This window comes from Anolis sagrei, chromosome 3 (assembly GCF_037176765.1).
Source record: "Anolis sagrei isolate rAnoSag1 chromosome 3, rAnoSag1.mat, whole genome shotgun sequence".
NCBI classification, from domain to species: Eukaryota; Metazoa; Chordata; class Lepidosauria; order Squamata; family Dactyloidae; genus Anolis; species Anolis sagrei.
In genome coordinates, this window is record NC_090023.1 from 59,776,688 (window position 1) to 59,794,459 (window position 17,772).

At 38.4% G+C, this 17,772-nt stretch overlaps 1 protein-coding gene across 14 annotated transcripts in view; it reads right to left on the minus strand.

Annotated features, from left to right (window-relative positions):
* Window positions 1-17,772, minus strand: part of ROBO2 (roundabout guidance receptor 2) — a 1,336,704-nt gene that overhangs the window by 109,125 nt on the left and 1,209,807 nt on the right. For all 14 annotated transcript variants that reach the window (XM_060770531.2, XM_060770530.2, XM_060770520.2 and 11 more), the window contains 4 exons: window positions 15,772-15,977; window positions 7,019-7,100; window positions 5,223-5,388; window positions 4,190-4,356 (listed from right to left, as the gene is read on the minus strand). In XM_060770531.2, the coding sequence (XP_060626514.2) occupies window positions 4,190-4,356; window positions 5,223-5,388; window positions 7,019-7,100; window positions 15,772-15,977 (621 nt within the window). The remainder of the gene's footprint in view (window positions 1-4,189; window positions 4,357-5,222; window positions 5,389-7,018; window positions 7,101-15,771; window positions 15,978-17,772) is intronic.

The following is a 17,772-nucleotide window of genomic DNA, read 5'->3' on the forward strand; positions in this document are numbered from 1 at the left end:
TGCTTTGGCACACAAATTGTAAACACTAGATGTGCGGGATGTAATAAACCATATGGGGGTGCAGTAATTCACACAAAACTACAGCCCCATAAATTCTTTGTCTAGCAACCTTTATAATGGCTTGAGCATAACACATGTGTGTGCATGTATTGTATATCCCTTAGGGCAGATACAGACACTGTATCCATGTCAACATTCCTCTAGGAAACAGTCAGGTCAGTACATTTAAGTGATTTCCTTTCACATGTGCTAGAATTATGGTGTAAGAATCTAAACATTAATTGATGGATTGCAACAAAATATGTGTTAGATAGCTATGTTTCTCTCAGTCAACCTATAATATCATTGCAGGGGTAGTAAATTATTCAGGAATTAAATTAACCCCCTTCCCCTGCAGTTAAGGATTTGATGAAGGAATATAAAGTGAACCAGACTGATTAAAATACAACAAAAATTTTCATTTTTTTCTAGGGAGACAGATGTGACATTCTTCAGCAAAAAAATATTCAGTTCACCAGGACACATTTTGTTACCTGAAAGCTCATTTAATGTTGCTTTCTGGTAACAGCATCCACAGCAGCACAGGCTTAAGCTACATGGGTCTGCATGTCATAGTGTGTTCTATTCCTCAATCCTTCATTGACACTAGTATCACAGTCAGAGAAAAGAGTAAGCTCTTGCAGATCCAGTGCTGAGCTTGATTCATCCGGACCAGCCATGGCCTTCAAGTCTTGAGAAACAAAATACTTTTTAGACCAGATGGTCACCTGCTTCAATATTCTCTTTCTAAGCACCTCATTCTGATGCCTATTGGAAACTTATATCTTCTTCTGTTTTTGTTCTTAGGCAGTACAGGTCTAAGATAAACTACCACAAAACACAGAGGTTCCATTTCCAAAGTCTGGACAATTATGTTTGAAAATATAATGACATGTCACAGAAATCCATACATGAATGCATTTTCAGTATGTGTTTATATTCCTTTTCAAAGTTAACTTTTACATATAACCATCATGGCAGACAGCTTTTCTAAGACATTTCCTACACAGTATGGTCCAATTTTCCTTTTATGCCAGAATGGTGGCAAAAGTACCGTCTGTGGTTGCTTACTGTCCACATGAAATACAGGGTCTTTCTGCACCTATACCTTGAGAGCACCTTATTTGAGCTAGAAATCACAAACTGAAGCAACTTTCAATCATGATTCTCAGTTGGAGTGATTAGGTGGAATAGCAGTTTGCCTTAACAACACAGAAAAAAAAATACCACGCTGGAAACTAGGGGCCCTTCCACATAGCCATATAATCCAGAATATCAAGGCAGAAAATCTCATAATATCTGCTTTGAACTGGGTTACCTGAGTCCACACTGCGTTATATATTTATATTAAAATATTGGTAATTCCTTGTTTTAATGTTTTAAATGCAGTTACATTTTATGATTTAATTGATAGTTTTATGTTACTGTTGTTTTATGTTAGGTTTTCATATTTTGTAAGGCATTGAATTTTGCTGTGAATATGTTGGAAACAGCTTTGAGTCTCCCCAGGGATGAGAAACGTAATATATAAATGAAGTAAACATTCCAGTTCAAAGCAGATAATGTGGAATTTTATTCAGCTGCCTGGAAGGGGCCTAGAAGTGAGTCCCAGTTTTAATTTTATTTTCCACCCTGGTATAAGCTGCTAAAGTGTGCAGGGGGAAAAGTTGGAACTCATCACAGTTGCCCACTCCCTATTTTATGTCATTAAATCCAAAGTTTCAAAATAACTTTAAAAATATTTTCATAGAATTATATAATAATAGAGTTGGAAGAGACCATATGGGACATTTAGTCCAACCTCCTGCCTTCACCACACTCTGAGACAGAGATTTCCATTGCTGAAGAGCTCTTACAGTCATGAAGCTCAGGTGGAATTTCCTTTCCTGTAATTTGAATCCGTTGATCCAAGTCTTAGTTTCCAGGGCATCAGAGAACAAGCATGCTCCCTCTTCCTTATGACATCCTTTCACATATTTATACATGGCTGGCTATAATGTTTCCTCTCAAGCTTCTCTTCTACAGTCATTTTGGTCATTACGAACATACTGGCAAGTAAGTTTGTTATATAACAAGACCCTAGTGTTATAAAATGCATCACAGTATTTGCTATGTTATACATTTCTATTTATTTTCTTTCCAACAATTGTAGGTATTTGTTTTAAAATCCAAATATCAATCTTTCTCTCAAAAACTTTTTTAGATGGGATTATCAGCACTGCAGAGTCTTCCAGTTCTCCCTGCTGCAGGCACTATTTTTCCACCTGTCTGTGACACTTCATTTTAAAATGGTTTTATCAGTACTATTCCATTATCTGGGCAGAGGCAAAAAGGGGATACTAGAGAGAGAAGGATAGTCCATTTTACATTGGGGCAGAATGTTGAAGGAGTTAAACCATTTCCCTTTGTTTTCCTGTTATTCCCCCACCCATGTCTCAGTTGCCGAAACAACCATCGTTTATGATATGGGAAAAGGGGAGAGGTGAATAAATAGCAAAAATGGGGAAATTGTTTTACTTCTTCAACTCACATTTCATGCCACCCATAAAATGAACTATCTCTGTCTATGCTCCCTTTTGGAGTCCATTTGGATAATGGAACAGTACCGTTTTATCATATGAAGACGATTTCATGGATAGTCATAGTTGGGTTCACAAAAGATATTTTTCAATTGTTCTTTGTTATTTCATTAACATAATTTACTTAATGTCTGCTAAATTTCACTAAATTGATGATTACTGAACTAAATAGAAACTCAGTTTTTGAAAGTTCCTTTGTAACTTTTAATGTCCTCCTTCAAACTTCAGTGGCATTGTCATAAGTGAGGAACCCTCTTGGTCAATCTTCCACCATTTCATTCTTCTTTTCTTTCTCTACTATCAGACCCTCCTGTTATGGTAATATTTACCACCAGTTTTCCCCTCCTCTATGCTACCCAGTCTTCTTTGTATGTTATCTTCCTTTCATGCCACTTATTTTCTTTGTTGGTTCTTACCCTTATTTATTTATTTATTTACTTACTTATATACCGCTGTTCTCAGCCCAGGGGCGACTCACAGCGGTGTACAACAAACAAGAGCAGCAAGATTCAAAACTACAGAATAAAACAATTCACAACCTAACACTATACACAGTTAACACCATTACTACCATAACCATTCAGCGTTGTCTCATCATCCAAAACATAATTCAAAATTCGTCTTCCGTTGTTCCATTCCTATATTCATTACAAATCACTGCACTAATTATTCGAACGCCTGCTTGAACAGCCAGGTCTTCAATTTCTTGTGGAATATCATTAGAGATGGTGCTAGTCTAATGTCCATGGGAAGGGTGTTCCACAGCCGAGGGACCACCACCGAGAAGGCCCTATCTCTCGTCCCCGCCAGCTGTGCTTGTGAAGCAGGCGGGATCGAGAGCAGGGCCTCCCCAGAAGATCTCAAAGTCCTGGTGGGTTCATAGGTAGAGATGCGGTCGGATAGGTATCTTGGTCCGGAACCGTCTAAGGCTTTATAGGCCAACGCCAGCACCTTGAATTGAGCCCGGTAGCAAATCGGCAGTCAGTGAAGCTGGCACAACAGGGGGGTTGTATGCTCCCTGCGTTCTGCTCCTGTTAGTATCATGGCTGCCCTTATGCATGGGAGAGCAAATGGAGTATGGGAATGAAGACTACAGTTATAGGAAACGGATTGGTTAGTAATAAAAGTACTGGTGATGAACAAATGGTGAACTGCAAGAGGTTGAACTGAATTTGGGATCTTAAAGTCCATGATACAATTTTTTTTTTCAAATGATCTGGCCCTAGAAGCGTTACAGAGAATTTCACCACCCTGGCTAATTTGATTTCATACAAATTTAATTATCAAGGTATTCATCCAAGGTCATATTTGAATTTTCAATTCTCCTGTGTCCTTAGAAATCCTCACTACTGCCCAGACCTCTTCAACATCAAAAATTTGCGGCTTGCATCCCCCACCTGTTTTCTGTACCTTTACAACTTACTTCAGCAGCATAGCCCTTTCCTGGATTTTTTTAGTAGTCATTCTAAGATATGAAGGCATATTCTGAATGTATCGTAAAGGAAAAGAATGGTTGTTCCACATTTTTGTGTAACTGTGACAATGTTGCTGGAAAAACAGAATGACGTTACCTTGGGTTCGGACAGGATCTGACATGGTGCTGGGGTCACTCAAACCTTGTGAGTTGATAGCTCTCACCATAAACAAGTAGATTGTATTTGGACGGAGTCCTCTCACAGTGTAGGGTGTTGTTTTTATATGGTTAGCAACTGTTTGCCAGCTATTGCTCACCGACTGACTGAAATTAAAAAAAATATTGGAAGACTATTGATCAAAGAAGTACAAAGAATTTTCAGGGCTGTGTTTCAATCTTCTGCTAAAAACAACTGAAGAGAGAGAAGTTTACATTTATTATTAAATTATTAAATCATTTTGGTAAATGCAAAAGAGTTTGTAACTTTAGTGATACACATTGATAACAAAAGATGAAAATGCCTGTAAAAAAGAGAGATAGCAGGCTAATACACCTTATGGAAACATACTTTTCAAAAGAGCAAACTTGCCAACAGAATAATTTTATTAAAGCAAAATATAAATGTAACACCTAATCCAAACATTATGTGCAAAAGAAGAATAGTATGTATCTGTGTAAAATTACTAGGTAAGACTTTTGAAGGATAAGACTAAAGAACTACACTTTCAGTGCAATGTTAGATATATATCTTAATAAACATAATTTGTGGCACTTCTGCGATGTCAGTGCTGTTTATATCCAGGTCTAAGTGGATAATTTTACAAAATTAGAAAACATTACTTCATTTGTACAAGTTTGATGTTGATGAATGAATGATGAATGCACATTATAAAACAAAAGGCAGCCAGTAATACTGGAATCATTCAATTACTGGTAACAATCCTGATCTCAGTAACATTGGCACTGCTGTTTGCATTGCTTCCAAAAATTAAAACATAGTGAATATGAATAATTGGGAATTCAACCAAGTATTTTTCCAGAAATGTTCAATCAGAACACATACAAACAACATTTTTTTTATTTTTATGTTTTGGCTGCCTAACATTAACAAGGCTCTAAAATGAGTTTGTTCTGACATGCAGATATCAAAATTGTCCCAATATGGTAAAAAAAATAGGTTGGTAACATACCTAAATGCTTCAATGATATATGCACTAGTTGGTAGGTTTCCAGGAGTGCCAGGTTGCCAAGACAAGGTGACACTGTTTTTTGTGACATCGGTGACCTGAGGTTTGGATGGTGGCCCAGGGAGGTCATTTAAATCATAATTTCTGCTGACTGCTGCACCCCCAGATTCTGAAGGGGACAAACACTTATATTTTATGATTTTGAAATCAAAGCAGTTTATTAAAATATAAACATTAAAAGTTCAAAAGGCAATTTAAAATACCCATCTTGGATACACAGGCTAACAATAGATAGCTAGTTTGACTATTTCTATATTTTTTATAGCTACAGCTTTTTTCAAGCTTTAGTGAAAATTCCAGCAAAACAAACTAACAAAATGATTTGTATCCTTCAACTATATCTATATAGCCATGGATGAAGCTGGCTTTCCCAGTTTATCCACATAGATTAATAATAATAATAATAATAATAATAATAATAATAATAATAATAATAATTTATTTGTATTCCGCCCAATCTCCCCAAGGGAACTCAAGGCAGATTCCAACACACACAAACACAAAGGCAAACATTCAATGCCTAGTAACAACAAAACACAGATAAAGGTAAAGGCTTCCCATTCTGTCTCTGAGGGGTGGTGCTCATCTCCATTTCTTAGTCAAAGAGCCTGCATTGTCTGTAGACACCTCCAAGGTCATGTTGCCAGAATGACTCCATGGAGTGCCATTTACCTTCCCGCCAAGGCAGTATCTAGTGATCTATTAACATTTGCATGCTTTCAAACTGCTAGGTTGGCAGAAGCTGGGGCTAACAGCAGGAGCTCACCCCGTCCCACAGTTTTGAACTGCCAACCTTCCAGTCAGCAAGTTCAGCACCTCAGCGGTTTACTCATTGCACCACCACAGACCCATTGTTTTAAATTATAGCTTGCTGCACATTAAGACTTACTTTCCCCCTTTTGTAATATGAAGGGGATGACATGCAGATGAAGCCGAAGATGCAACAGAGCTACCATGGTTAGTTGAAATGATGGGTCTGCTTCTCGGGAGGAGAGTCAAATTATATATCCACTGGGGTTTGGTTCCAGAACCCCCGCCCCCATGGATATAAAAATGAGTGGATGCTTAAATCCAATTATATATAGGATATAGTAAAATGGTGTCCCTTATATAACATGGCAAAATCAAGTTATGCTTTTTGGAATGAGGGAGATATTTTGAAGCCGTCAATGGTGGTATCTGTGGATGCAGAATCTATTAGACATGAAAGATGAACTGTACTTCTCTTTGGAGCTTATCAATCTAACTCTGAATTGGACAGTTTTAGGCAGAGGAATCAGGAGGGGATGGCTGCCTCTCTCATGCACTCTACAGATTCAAAAATTCTACCTCAGAGAGCAGAGACAGCAGGGGAACATTTTTTTTTATGTCAGAAGCAACTTGAGAAACTTCAAGTCATTTCTGATGTGAGAGAAGTGGCTGTCTGTAAGAATGTGGCCCAGGGGATGCTCAGATGTTTTGATGTTTTACCATTCTTGTGGGAGGCTTCTCTCATGAACCCCACATGGGGAGCTGGTGCTGACAGAGGGAACTCATCCATGCTCTCCCCAGATTCAAAACTCTGACCTGTCGGTCATCAGTCCTACTGGCACAAGGGTTCAATCCACTGCGCCCCCAGGGGCACATATGCTTACATAAAATAAGATTTAGCTCATAACATGAAGATTTAAGAAGAAACTAAGTTACCATTACAGAACCTCTTGATATAATACCTACCTGAGATGATAGCCATGGCTTACCTGTCACATCTAACACAGCACTCCAGGACGTTTCTCCACTTGAACTCGTGGCAACACAAGTATATGTTCCAGTGTCAGACATCTAAACACAGAGAAATGGTTGAGGACATATACTCCTCAGTTAATGTTTCTATATATTTCTTGTTTGCAGATCAAGGTGGATTAGACTGCGCTTTGAGTCAGAATAAATAGAATGAAATATTTCAAAACAATATTTTAATGATAGCTTCTATTTAATATCTTGAACCTTAATCCTATTTGATCTGTTTTCAAGATTTTTTTGTCCACATATTAGAATCTAACATGTTATCAGTGTAACTAGTTTGGGATAACAGTTTGTAAAGAGAACAATTTAATATGACAATGTTTTTTTCATTGTTTGAACAAACCATACAGAAGACATGAGCAATTAAATCCTTTAATTTTCAGCTTCCTATGTCTTCATTATAAAAGTTTAGAAAGTGTAGATTTTAATTTCCCTGACAAATCACTTCAACATTAATAACTGACAGAATACATGAGTTTCACAAATGAATATCTCCATGCACCGATTCTTTTGAAAATCGCATAGCAAAAGCAACTTGCTACCTGTGGATAAATCTACATTAAGGAACTTAAGGAAATTTGACACCATTTTAACTATCATGGCTCAATGCTATGGAATCTTGTGATTTGTAATTTGACAAGACACCAAATGCCTTTTGGCAGAGAAGACTAAACCTTTGTAAAACTACAACTCCCAGGATTCCAAAGCACTGAGCCATGGTAATTAAAGTAAAACATTAATTTTATAGTGTAGATCAGGCATAGGAAAACTTTGGCCCTCCAGGTGTTTTGGACTTCAACTCAGACAATTCCTAACAGCCTACTGAAGGCTGAAGTTTGTGCATGCCTGGTGTAGATGCACATTCTGGTACTGCTCAAATAGATCTCAGTGCAAATAATGGAAGCTGATTAGGTAGAAAGTTGAATATTTAATATGTATATAATGTATTTAATATTTAATGTGTATATATTGTGAATTCTAATCATTCTTTCTTAGTAGTGGGTTTGCATGAAATGGCATCACTGTTTGCTGGAGACATTTGTGTACCTTGACTAGAAAGTGCAGAAAACACAACAAAGTGGAACATTCAGAATTCAAAAGAAATTCTTAAATCTTGCAGTACCAATATCTACATAAAAGAAATAACTTCAAGCTACTACCCCAAATAGACCTTTTCTCTTTATTTCTATAATTATGTTTGAAAGTTTTTGATACGAATCAAAGGTTTTAACTAAGTTGTGCTGCGGCTCGTAAAATGTTTAGACTTTTTTTAAAAAAGAAACAAATCTGTATAAATAAATAAATAAATGGGTTTCATGGGAAGATATACCACATTCTATGTACATTTTTGTTTTGCTCTTTCTGTCCATCATTCTCTTCCACAAAACAGGGAAACCTTTTGATATTATAGATTAGGGCCATGTATTGGATGTCAGATCAATCAAAAGCAGTAGTAGGTTGAGTATGGAGTACCCCATGAAGCCCTAATCTTAGCCTAGAAACAGAAAAGGTTTGGAAAGAAAGCTAACACTTGTGATAAGAGGCTAAAATCATATCATATTGCCGAAGATCATATCCTGTGTGCAGAGTCCTATAGATCTAGGAGGTAGGGACCAAGCTAGTTTATTGATCTTCTTTTTTTAAAAAAAGGACTGTGTGAGAGATTTGAGTTCATGTGACTGATCTGTATTCATGCCATAAATGTCTCTGTTATTTCTTCAATGTTCATTGTTTTCGAGGGTTTTTAGATGGATACTAAATCAACATAATCCAATCGGGTGTTTACTTGACAGTTACTGAAGGAAATAGCCCCCCCTTCCCTTCTATGGCAAAGGTCACATTCTAATAGAACCTTAACAAAGCAACTATCCTTTTTGAACATGAATTAGATAAAACAAAACCCAGTAGTACAAAGGATTTTTCAAGTTTAACCTTGAATATGGATTTAAAAGAGCCATATTCATCTATTTGGCAAGTCGGTCTATTATACTTCATTTTTGAGAATGGGAATATACAGGTCTTGCCATCTTTCCTACTCTCTTTCTCATGCAAAAGCAATGTGTAGGAATTGGAGAATATATATGTGACAGCTCTGCGTGGTGCCAGTGCCCTAATTTATCTATAATCATAATTGCTACGTTAATTAACTCTATTAATAGTTAGATGAGTTAATTAGTAGGCCTGTCGGTTTTGTTTCGTTAATTCGTTAATTCGTATTTTTTTTTTTCATATCCGACGCGATATCAAAACATATTTTCAAACCCGGAAGGGTTTGAAAATATCGAAACAGCAGCCCCATTTTTTTTACGAGCTTCAGCTCGTCTCGTAAATGGAATGGCGGCTGCTGTGCTGACTTCAGTGCTGTGGTCATGTGCTGGTGCCTGGGAGCCAATCCGGCGGTCCCAAGCACCCCAGCAGTGAGTGCACCGTGGCAGGAGCCGATTGGATGGCGCGCGCGCGCTCACCCGCGCGCCATCCAATCGGCTCGGGCTCCTGCGCCCTCCTCCTCCTCCTCCTCCTCCTACCAGCTGTGTTGCAGGAAGTGCGAGAAGGAGGAGGAGGAGGAGGAGGAGGGCGCAGGAGCCCAAGCCGGATGGCGCGCGGGGCTAACAGCAGGAGCGGAGGTCGGTTGTAAAGGTGAGCGGAGCGCGCGCGCACCATCCAATCGGCTCGGGCTCCTGCGCCCTCCTCCTCCTCCTCTTCCTAGCACTTCCTGCAACACAGCTGGTAGGAGGAGGAGGAGGAGGAGGAGGAGGGCGCAGGAGCCCGAGCCGATTGGATGGTGTGCGCGCGCTCCGCTCACCTTTACAACCGGCCTCCGCTCCTGCTGTTAGCCCCGCGCGCCATCCGGCTCGGGCTCCTGCGCCCCCCTCCTCCTCCTCCTCCTACCAGCTGTGTTGCAGGAAGTGCGAGGAGGAGGAGGAGGAGGAGGGCGCAGGAGCCCGAGCCGGATGGCGCACGGGGCTAACAGCAGGAGCGAAGGCCGGTTGTAAAGGTGAGCGGAGCGCGCGCCATCACAACACAGCTGGGAGGAGGAAGAGGAGGAGGAGGAGGGCGCAGGAGCCGGTGGAGCCGATTGGATGGCGCGCGGAGGCCGGTTGTAAGGGTGAGCGCGCGCGCGCCATCACAACACAGCTGGGAGGAGGAGGAGGAGGAGGAGGAGGGCGCAGGAGCCGGCGGAGCCGATTGGATGGCGCGGGAGGCCGGTTGTGTGAGTTTTCAGGGCTGTATGTATGACCAATCCAGAAGCATTCTCTCCTGACATTTTGCCCACATCAGGCATCCTCAGAGGTCTGTTGGAAACTAGGCCTGTTTGATCAAGAAAAAATTTCGATATTTAAAATACTAGGCAAATGGAGTTTAAAAAATGTTTTGTAAATATTTACGAAATTTCGTAAATAACAAAACATTTTTTTGGAAAGTTTTGTAAATATTTTAAATATCGAAACAAAAAAACACCCCAATTACGAATTGATTTTAGAAACAAATTTTTTCTTGATCAAACAGGCCTATTAATTAGCTCTAAGGGTAGTTAGAAAGTTTATTTTATTTTATTTATTTTATTATTTGAACTTATATGCCACCACTCCCTTGGGGCTCGGGGCGGCTTACAAGAATAGCTAAAATCTAACAAAATTTAAAAGCAATTTAAAACAATTTAAAAACAACAATATCAAACATTAAAAGCCTGTCGAAACAGGTATGTCTTACAAGCCCTGCGGAAAGCTGGTAAGTCCCGCAAGGCACGGACTTCAGGTGGCAGAGTATTCCAGAGTGATGGTGCCACTGCTGTGAAGGTTCTGCGTCTGGTTGCTGTTAGACGCAAGGTCTTGACACTGGGGACTTCCAATAGATCTTGGTCCTCAGAATGGAGGGATCTCTGGGGTTGGTAGGGGGTGAGGTGGTCCCTCAGATACATCGGCCCCAGACCATGCAAGGCCTTAAAGGTGAGTACCATCACTTTGAAAGTTGTATAACCAAATTGTTGCACTTAACAAATTTTGTCTGCATTCTTCAGACAGATCCTAAATTGAACTGAACTGAAAAAAGTATTGGTTTTGTTTAAGGAATTTTTTGGCATATGAGCAAATCAACAGACCCGATCAAATAATAACCTGAAATTTAAAGTGACTTATTCTTTGTTGAGGATCTTCCTCATGAAAAAAAAAATATTTTATTTTAGTCTCTTTTATAAATTTGATGTATAGAACAAAGCAATTAATGGATGTGCATGGCTGAACTGATATTTGGCTGTTTTCATAGTAAGAGATGGACAAGTATCCCACAAGCTTCTGCTATATGGATTCTTGCCAGAAACCCATCTTCAGTGTTCTGTAAGTTTGTTTGAAATCACTAAGCTACTGTCTTTAATTGCTGCTTTCCAACACTACTGGGGAATCTTGACTATTCAAGCGCATTCTTTAATCCAACTTGACAGTAAAAATGCATTAACCTTCATGGCCCAAACCTGCCTTTAGCCTTGAGAGAGGATAAATTGTTTACTCAAGGAAAGCTAGCATACATTTTTTAAATAAATTCCACTTTGTTCCAAGGAGGTTAACAATTCATTTATAAGCATTGATAACATAGTGGAAGAAAACAAAAAACTGTTATTTTAAAGCTGTCTCTATATGAGGTACAAAAAAGAAGATGATAATAAATGTAAGTCTTAGCCTACTGCTGATGAAATGAAATAGTGCTTGCACTAAGATTGTAACTATGAATACAATATCTATTATTTACCTCTCTGAATGTATAGGTATCTCTCTGTGCATATTCTCCTTCCCTCCCTCCTCCTCTCTTTTTATATATTAGATGAATTATTGCAATTAACTATGCATTGCACATATCATATACTGGTAGCATATTTATAAACATAAACCATTATTCTATTATTTACTACACTCTTTTTCCTCTTAACAAACTGCACTTAATAAATTAGGAGCTGAATTGAGCAATATCAGTCTTCCTGCAAATTGTCCTCTCTTTAGGTATATTCCATTTCCTTCCCTTACACACCATGTATAACCACTTATGTTGACTATGATTGAAGCTCAGTAAGGTTTCTGTTTAACAAGAAACTTTATAATGGGTTTCAACAATTAGGATAATGAGTTGTTAATCTTAACTTAGTAAACATTAGTTCTTTTTTAGGTTTGTAGCTAAGAAATAACTCTGAGTGCACTGCTAATTTCACACAAAAGGGATGATTTATCATAAAGGCATTGTGCAAGCAATAACAGAGTAATCTGCAAAAGTAAACTAATCTACCTGTCAGGCAGGTTCCAGATGGTGGTGCTCAAAACAGTAGCTATTTTGTGGCATCCTACAAGAGGCTAGTCTATCCTCAATGCTTTTTAATATGCACATAAAAATGCTGGGAAAGATCATATGGAGGAAAGGGGTGAGGTTGTATTAGTATGCTGATGACAACCAAAAATATTTCTCCATGCCTTCAAAAACAACTTTAGCTGAGGACAGCATGTCCCTTCTGAATGAATGCCTGGAGGAGATGGTGGGCTGGATGAAGAAAAACAAATTGAAACTGAATCTAGATAAGAAATATATGCTTGCTAATAAGGGACCCAACCTAGGGTTGGAGGGGTGTCAACCAGTCTACAAAATTATACTCTCCCTGAAAGACTGTGTCTGCAGCTTGAGGGTGCTCCTGGATCTGTCTCCCCAAATGTCATTTCAGATAGATGAGACAATAAGGTGTGATTATTAGCACCTTCAGCTGATACACCAACTGCACACCTTCCTTGAACTGGAAGATCTAAAGGTGATTTACATGCTGGTAACTTCAAGGTCGTACTTCTGCAATGCATTGCATATTGGGTTATCTTGGTACCAAATTTGGAAACTCCAATTAGTTCAAAAGATGCCACCCAGATTCATTATGGGAACATCTAGGAGCCAGCATGTTACACTCATGATAAGGTCACTCCATGGTTGCCAATTAGTTTCCAAGAAAAGTATAAAGTGTTGGTTATGACCTTTAAAGCCCTACATGGTTTGGGTCCAGGTTACCTAGAGGATCCCCTTCTCCCCTATAATCCGCCCCTTAGGACACTTAGATCCTCTGGGGAGTGTCTATTTCAGCCAGCCAGAACCCAACTAAGAACTGTCACTCAAAGGAACTTTTCATCAGCCACCCCTAGGCTGTGGAATGATTTGCCAGAAGAGCTTCGACAGCTAAATAAGCTGTCAGAATTCAAGATTCAGAAGAAGACTTATTGCTTCCAGCAAGCCAACCAGGTCAGTTCTAAACTGTGAATTTTTACTCTAAATTTTATTAGTATTGGTGTCAATCTTTTTCTGTGAATTTTAATATACACATTTAATAGTATTATATTTTATCTCTGTGTTTTGAACATGTTACCCGTGTCAAGTCATGAGGAGACATGAATAAAAATCACATTTATTATTACTATTAATCTGTTTTACCATCAGACTGATTAGCACTGAGCAACTGGCATAATTGTTGCGTTAGGGACCCTGTCTGTGGAAGACCTTATTTATTCAACCAAAGAAATTATTCAGAAGAAGAAACAATACATGCACTTCAAAGGTCTCCAGGACATCAAAATTAAACCACAACAACTTAGTAGATTTAAAGAACGTTTCTAATATTTAACTTAAAATGCCCTGCTAGAGATGTTCCTGAGTAGAGGTAGGAATAATATTAGAAAAGTTTGAAAAATAGTTACATTTTAAAAAAGAAATATTTGAGAAACTTTTTTAAAGATATTTTTTATTTATTTCTGCCTTACAATAAAAAGAGGAAAGAGAGGGAAAGAAGAAGAAGAAGAAGAAGAGGAGGAGGAGGAGAAAGGAGAAGAGAAAAAAAATACTAAGAATAAGGCAAAAAATGATAAATCTATATACATAAAAATGTAATGTTCATTTGTGGGATTAACATAACTCAAAAACCACTGGACGAATTGCCACCAAAATTGACCACAAGACACCTACTAACCCAAGGAGTGATCATCACTCAAAAAAAATAGTTTGTCATTTGGGAGTTGCTGGGATTTATAGTTCACCTACAATCAAAGAGCATTCTGAACTCCACTAACGATGCAATTGAACCAAATATGGCACACAGGACTCCCATAACCAACAGAAAATACTGGAAGGGTTTGGTGGGCATTGGGGAGTTGTAGTACACCAACATCCAGAGAGCACTGTGGACTCAAACAATGATGGATCTGGACCAAACTTGGCACGAATATTCCATATGTCCAAGTAGGAACACAGATGGAGCTTGGGGGAAATAGACCTTGTAATTTGGGAGTTGTAGTTCCTGGGATTTATAGTTCACCTACAATTAAAGAGCATTCTGAACCCCACCAACAATAGAATTGGGGAAAACATCCCACACAGAATCCCTATGACCAATAGAAAATACTTAAGGTCAACTCCATTCACCTGGGCAAGAAAACAGGGCAAGAAATACTGTTTATCCACAAGCATAAAGAAATTACATATATTAGAAACCAACACTTTCACATTAATTTATTTTCCAGATCACCAGGAGATGGCTAGTAGAAAATAATAATAATAGTAATAATGATAATAATTATTTTTATCATTTGAAAAACTTAAAATGAAAAGAATTTGGGATTCAAGAGAATCTTCACAGCTTGAGCTTATTCTTTCTCAAATTTACACATGGTTGGTTTGAGCAGAAAACAATTTTTTTGTACATAAAAATAGTTCTACACAGAGTGATTCTTTTTCTGCACAGGAAATGCTATAATTGGGGACTTACTCTATACAAAATTCACAAATGGGTGATTTACATAGAAAACAGCATTTTCTATACAGAAAACTATATTATTTGTATAGAAAATGCTCCTTTCTGTCCAAAACGAAAAAAAAAAAGTTTATAGTTATAGCCTTACTCAAGGCAGGAAAAGCTAAAATACTCAAGAACTGTTTCACAATGGAATATGTTGCCTCTGAGGTTTTTGTTTCTTTGTTTTTGTCGTGTCAGGAGTGACCTGAGAACCTGCAAGTCGCTTCTGGTGTGAGAGAATTGGCCGTCTGCAAGGACATTGCCCAGGGAACACCCGGATGATTTGATGTTTTATCATCCTTGTGGGAGGCTTCTCTCATGTCCCTGCACGAGGAGCTGGAGCTGACGGAGGGAGCTCATCCGCCTCTCCCCGAATTCGAACCTGTGACCTGTCGGTCTTTTGTCCTGCCGGCACAGGGGTTTAACCCACTGCGCCACTGGGGGCTCCTGAGTGCAGTGAAGTCTTTTTCTCCGGAAGTTTTTAAGCAGAGGCTGAATGACTGTTTGTTGGGGGTGCTTTGTGTGTTCTTGCATGGCAGAGGATTGGACTGGATGGCCCTTGTGGTCTTTCCCAACTCTATGATTCTATTATTCTTTCAATTAGAAATCCAGTGAAGACCTACATCCCCATTCCTAAGAAACACCTGCTTAAAATAACATAGGAAGGTTCAAAACCTTCAAAATCTGAGTATATTTTTTCTTGAGATATGAACCTCTCTTTAATGATCAGAGGTCTTTTGCTTGCAAAAATGTTTTGTTGATAGAAGTTTACAATCACCATCTATAAAATGGTTTAGTTATATGGCTATTCAAATTACATTCAATGAGTAACAAATGGATTTCCTTTAAGTATTAGTCACCTTGTTTAAAGATGGTAAACATATTATTAGAGCCTGCTGCACTCACCCGTAAAGGTTTAATTTGCAAGGTTCCTTGGTCCTGAATAGATAACCTTGGATCTCTGCCCAGGAAAGGGAATCCTTCTTTTAACCAGCTGATAACAGGCATTGGGTCACCAGTAGCCTTGCACTTCAATAAAGCTGTTCCATCTATTGCCAATGTCTGGTTTACTGGTCCCTGAAGAATGATTGGTGGAGGCCTGTCTGTTAAAACTGGGGAAAAAACCAAATTTAAATTAAAAAATGTACTACCACATAAGTTATATGATTAAAAATCGTTTTTTTCTGACAGAATAGCAATGACAAAATCTTGAAAAAACATTAATAATATTAGAGAATAAAACACTATGTTCAAATCCCTTTATGAAGAAAAGCATTACCATGAAGATAATATTTCACTGAGTTTGCTGGTGCTAGACAAGAATAAAACTGTAAAAATACTTAAGCTATTTGTATAAGATCAAGGAAAATGTTATAACAAATCAATCCTCTTAGAAAAAAATACACAGTGGTAAGAAAAAAAAGGTGTGTAAGCAGAAAGAAAGAGAAGAGCTACTTTGCACCTTTTTCAAGAATAATGGAACTATATCCCCAAGTGTTTTTCTGCTGATTTTCTGCCCTTCAGAGGCCAACCAAGAATGGGAAATTTGGAAGTCCCTGAACAGACTAAAAAGTGGAGTGGACAAATTGCACTATCTGTGTTTGACTGTGGAGCAGAACAAACAATTCCACATCTGTATGCTTTCCCACAATGCCCTGCCTATGCACAGAAGAAGAATTGTTTAAAGCTACAGACAATGTGGTCGCTGTTGCCCATTTTTGGTCTAAAATCTTGTGCTCCCTCTATTTTATCAGTTTTATACTTGTTTATTTATGAAATCCTTTTAACACAAAATAAATAAATCCTAATGTGTTTTTCTGCCAATTGTACTTTGTTCACAAGCATCATAATTGGAACTGTACAAAATAAGCTTAATACGGGATCACATTTTTCTGCCAATTGTACTTTGTTCACAAGCATCATAATTGGAACTGTACAAAATAAGCTTAATACAGGATCATATGAACACATCTACAAATTCTTGAATAGTTACAGGGAATAGCAATATAAAGACACTTTTAATAGATTTAGCCAATATTATCATTTATTTATTTATTTATTTATTTGTCCCTTTACTTGCATGGAAATTGAACATAAATATATATTTCAGCAGCCCTTTACGGCTTAGTCTCTCAAAATGCAGCTTAGACTAGGATATAACAACAACAGCAAGAACAAGAACTTTATTTTTGTATCCCGCCACCATCTCCCCGAAGGGACTCGGGGCAGCTGACATGGGGACAAGCCTGCTTAATTATAGCATTAAAACATAGGACAATAAAATTTGTAAGAGCAACGTCATAAAACAACATAGAATAACAACAACAAACAACCAATAGACTAACATAGTAATCAAATGCTAAACTCAGGCGGGTAGGGACTTCTGCAATAAAGTTTCAAGGACAGGGCAGATGGAAAAAGTGCAGGAGCCATATGATAAGTTAGGACAAGAAGGGAAATGTCAATTAGAACACTATATGTATAGGGCAGGGAACAGTAGTAAAGTGCAGGAGCCAGATATTGTTATGCCTGGGGGAGGGGGGGGATTATCTAGTGAACTGTTTAATCAAAGGTACAATGAAATATCCACGTTTTTAGGTCTTTATGAAAAGTGGGGATAGACTTCTAGAGGTTAGGGGCAAACACTGAGGAAGCCCTCTTCCCCACTACCACCAATTGCATTTGTGACAGAGGAGAGAGCGAGAGAAGGGCCTCCCCAGAAGATCTTAGAACTTATGCAGGTTTGTAGGGGAAGATGTAAACAAAAAAGATAGGAAGGTCCCGAACCGTTTAGGGTTTTGTAGGTTATAAACTACAGCTTGAATTGAGACCAGAAACTTATCAGCAGCCAGTGGAACTGTTTAAACAGGGGGATTGACCACTCCCTGTAATTAGCTCCAGTTAATA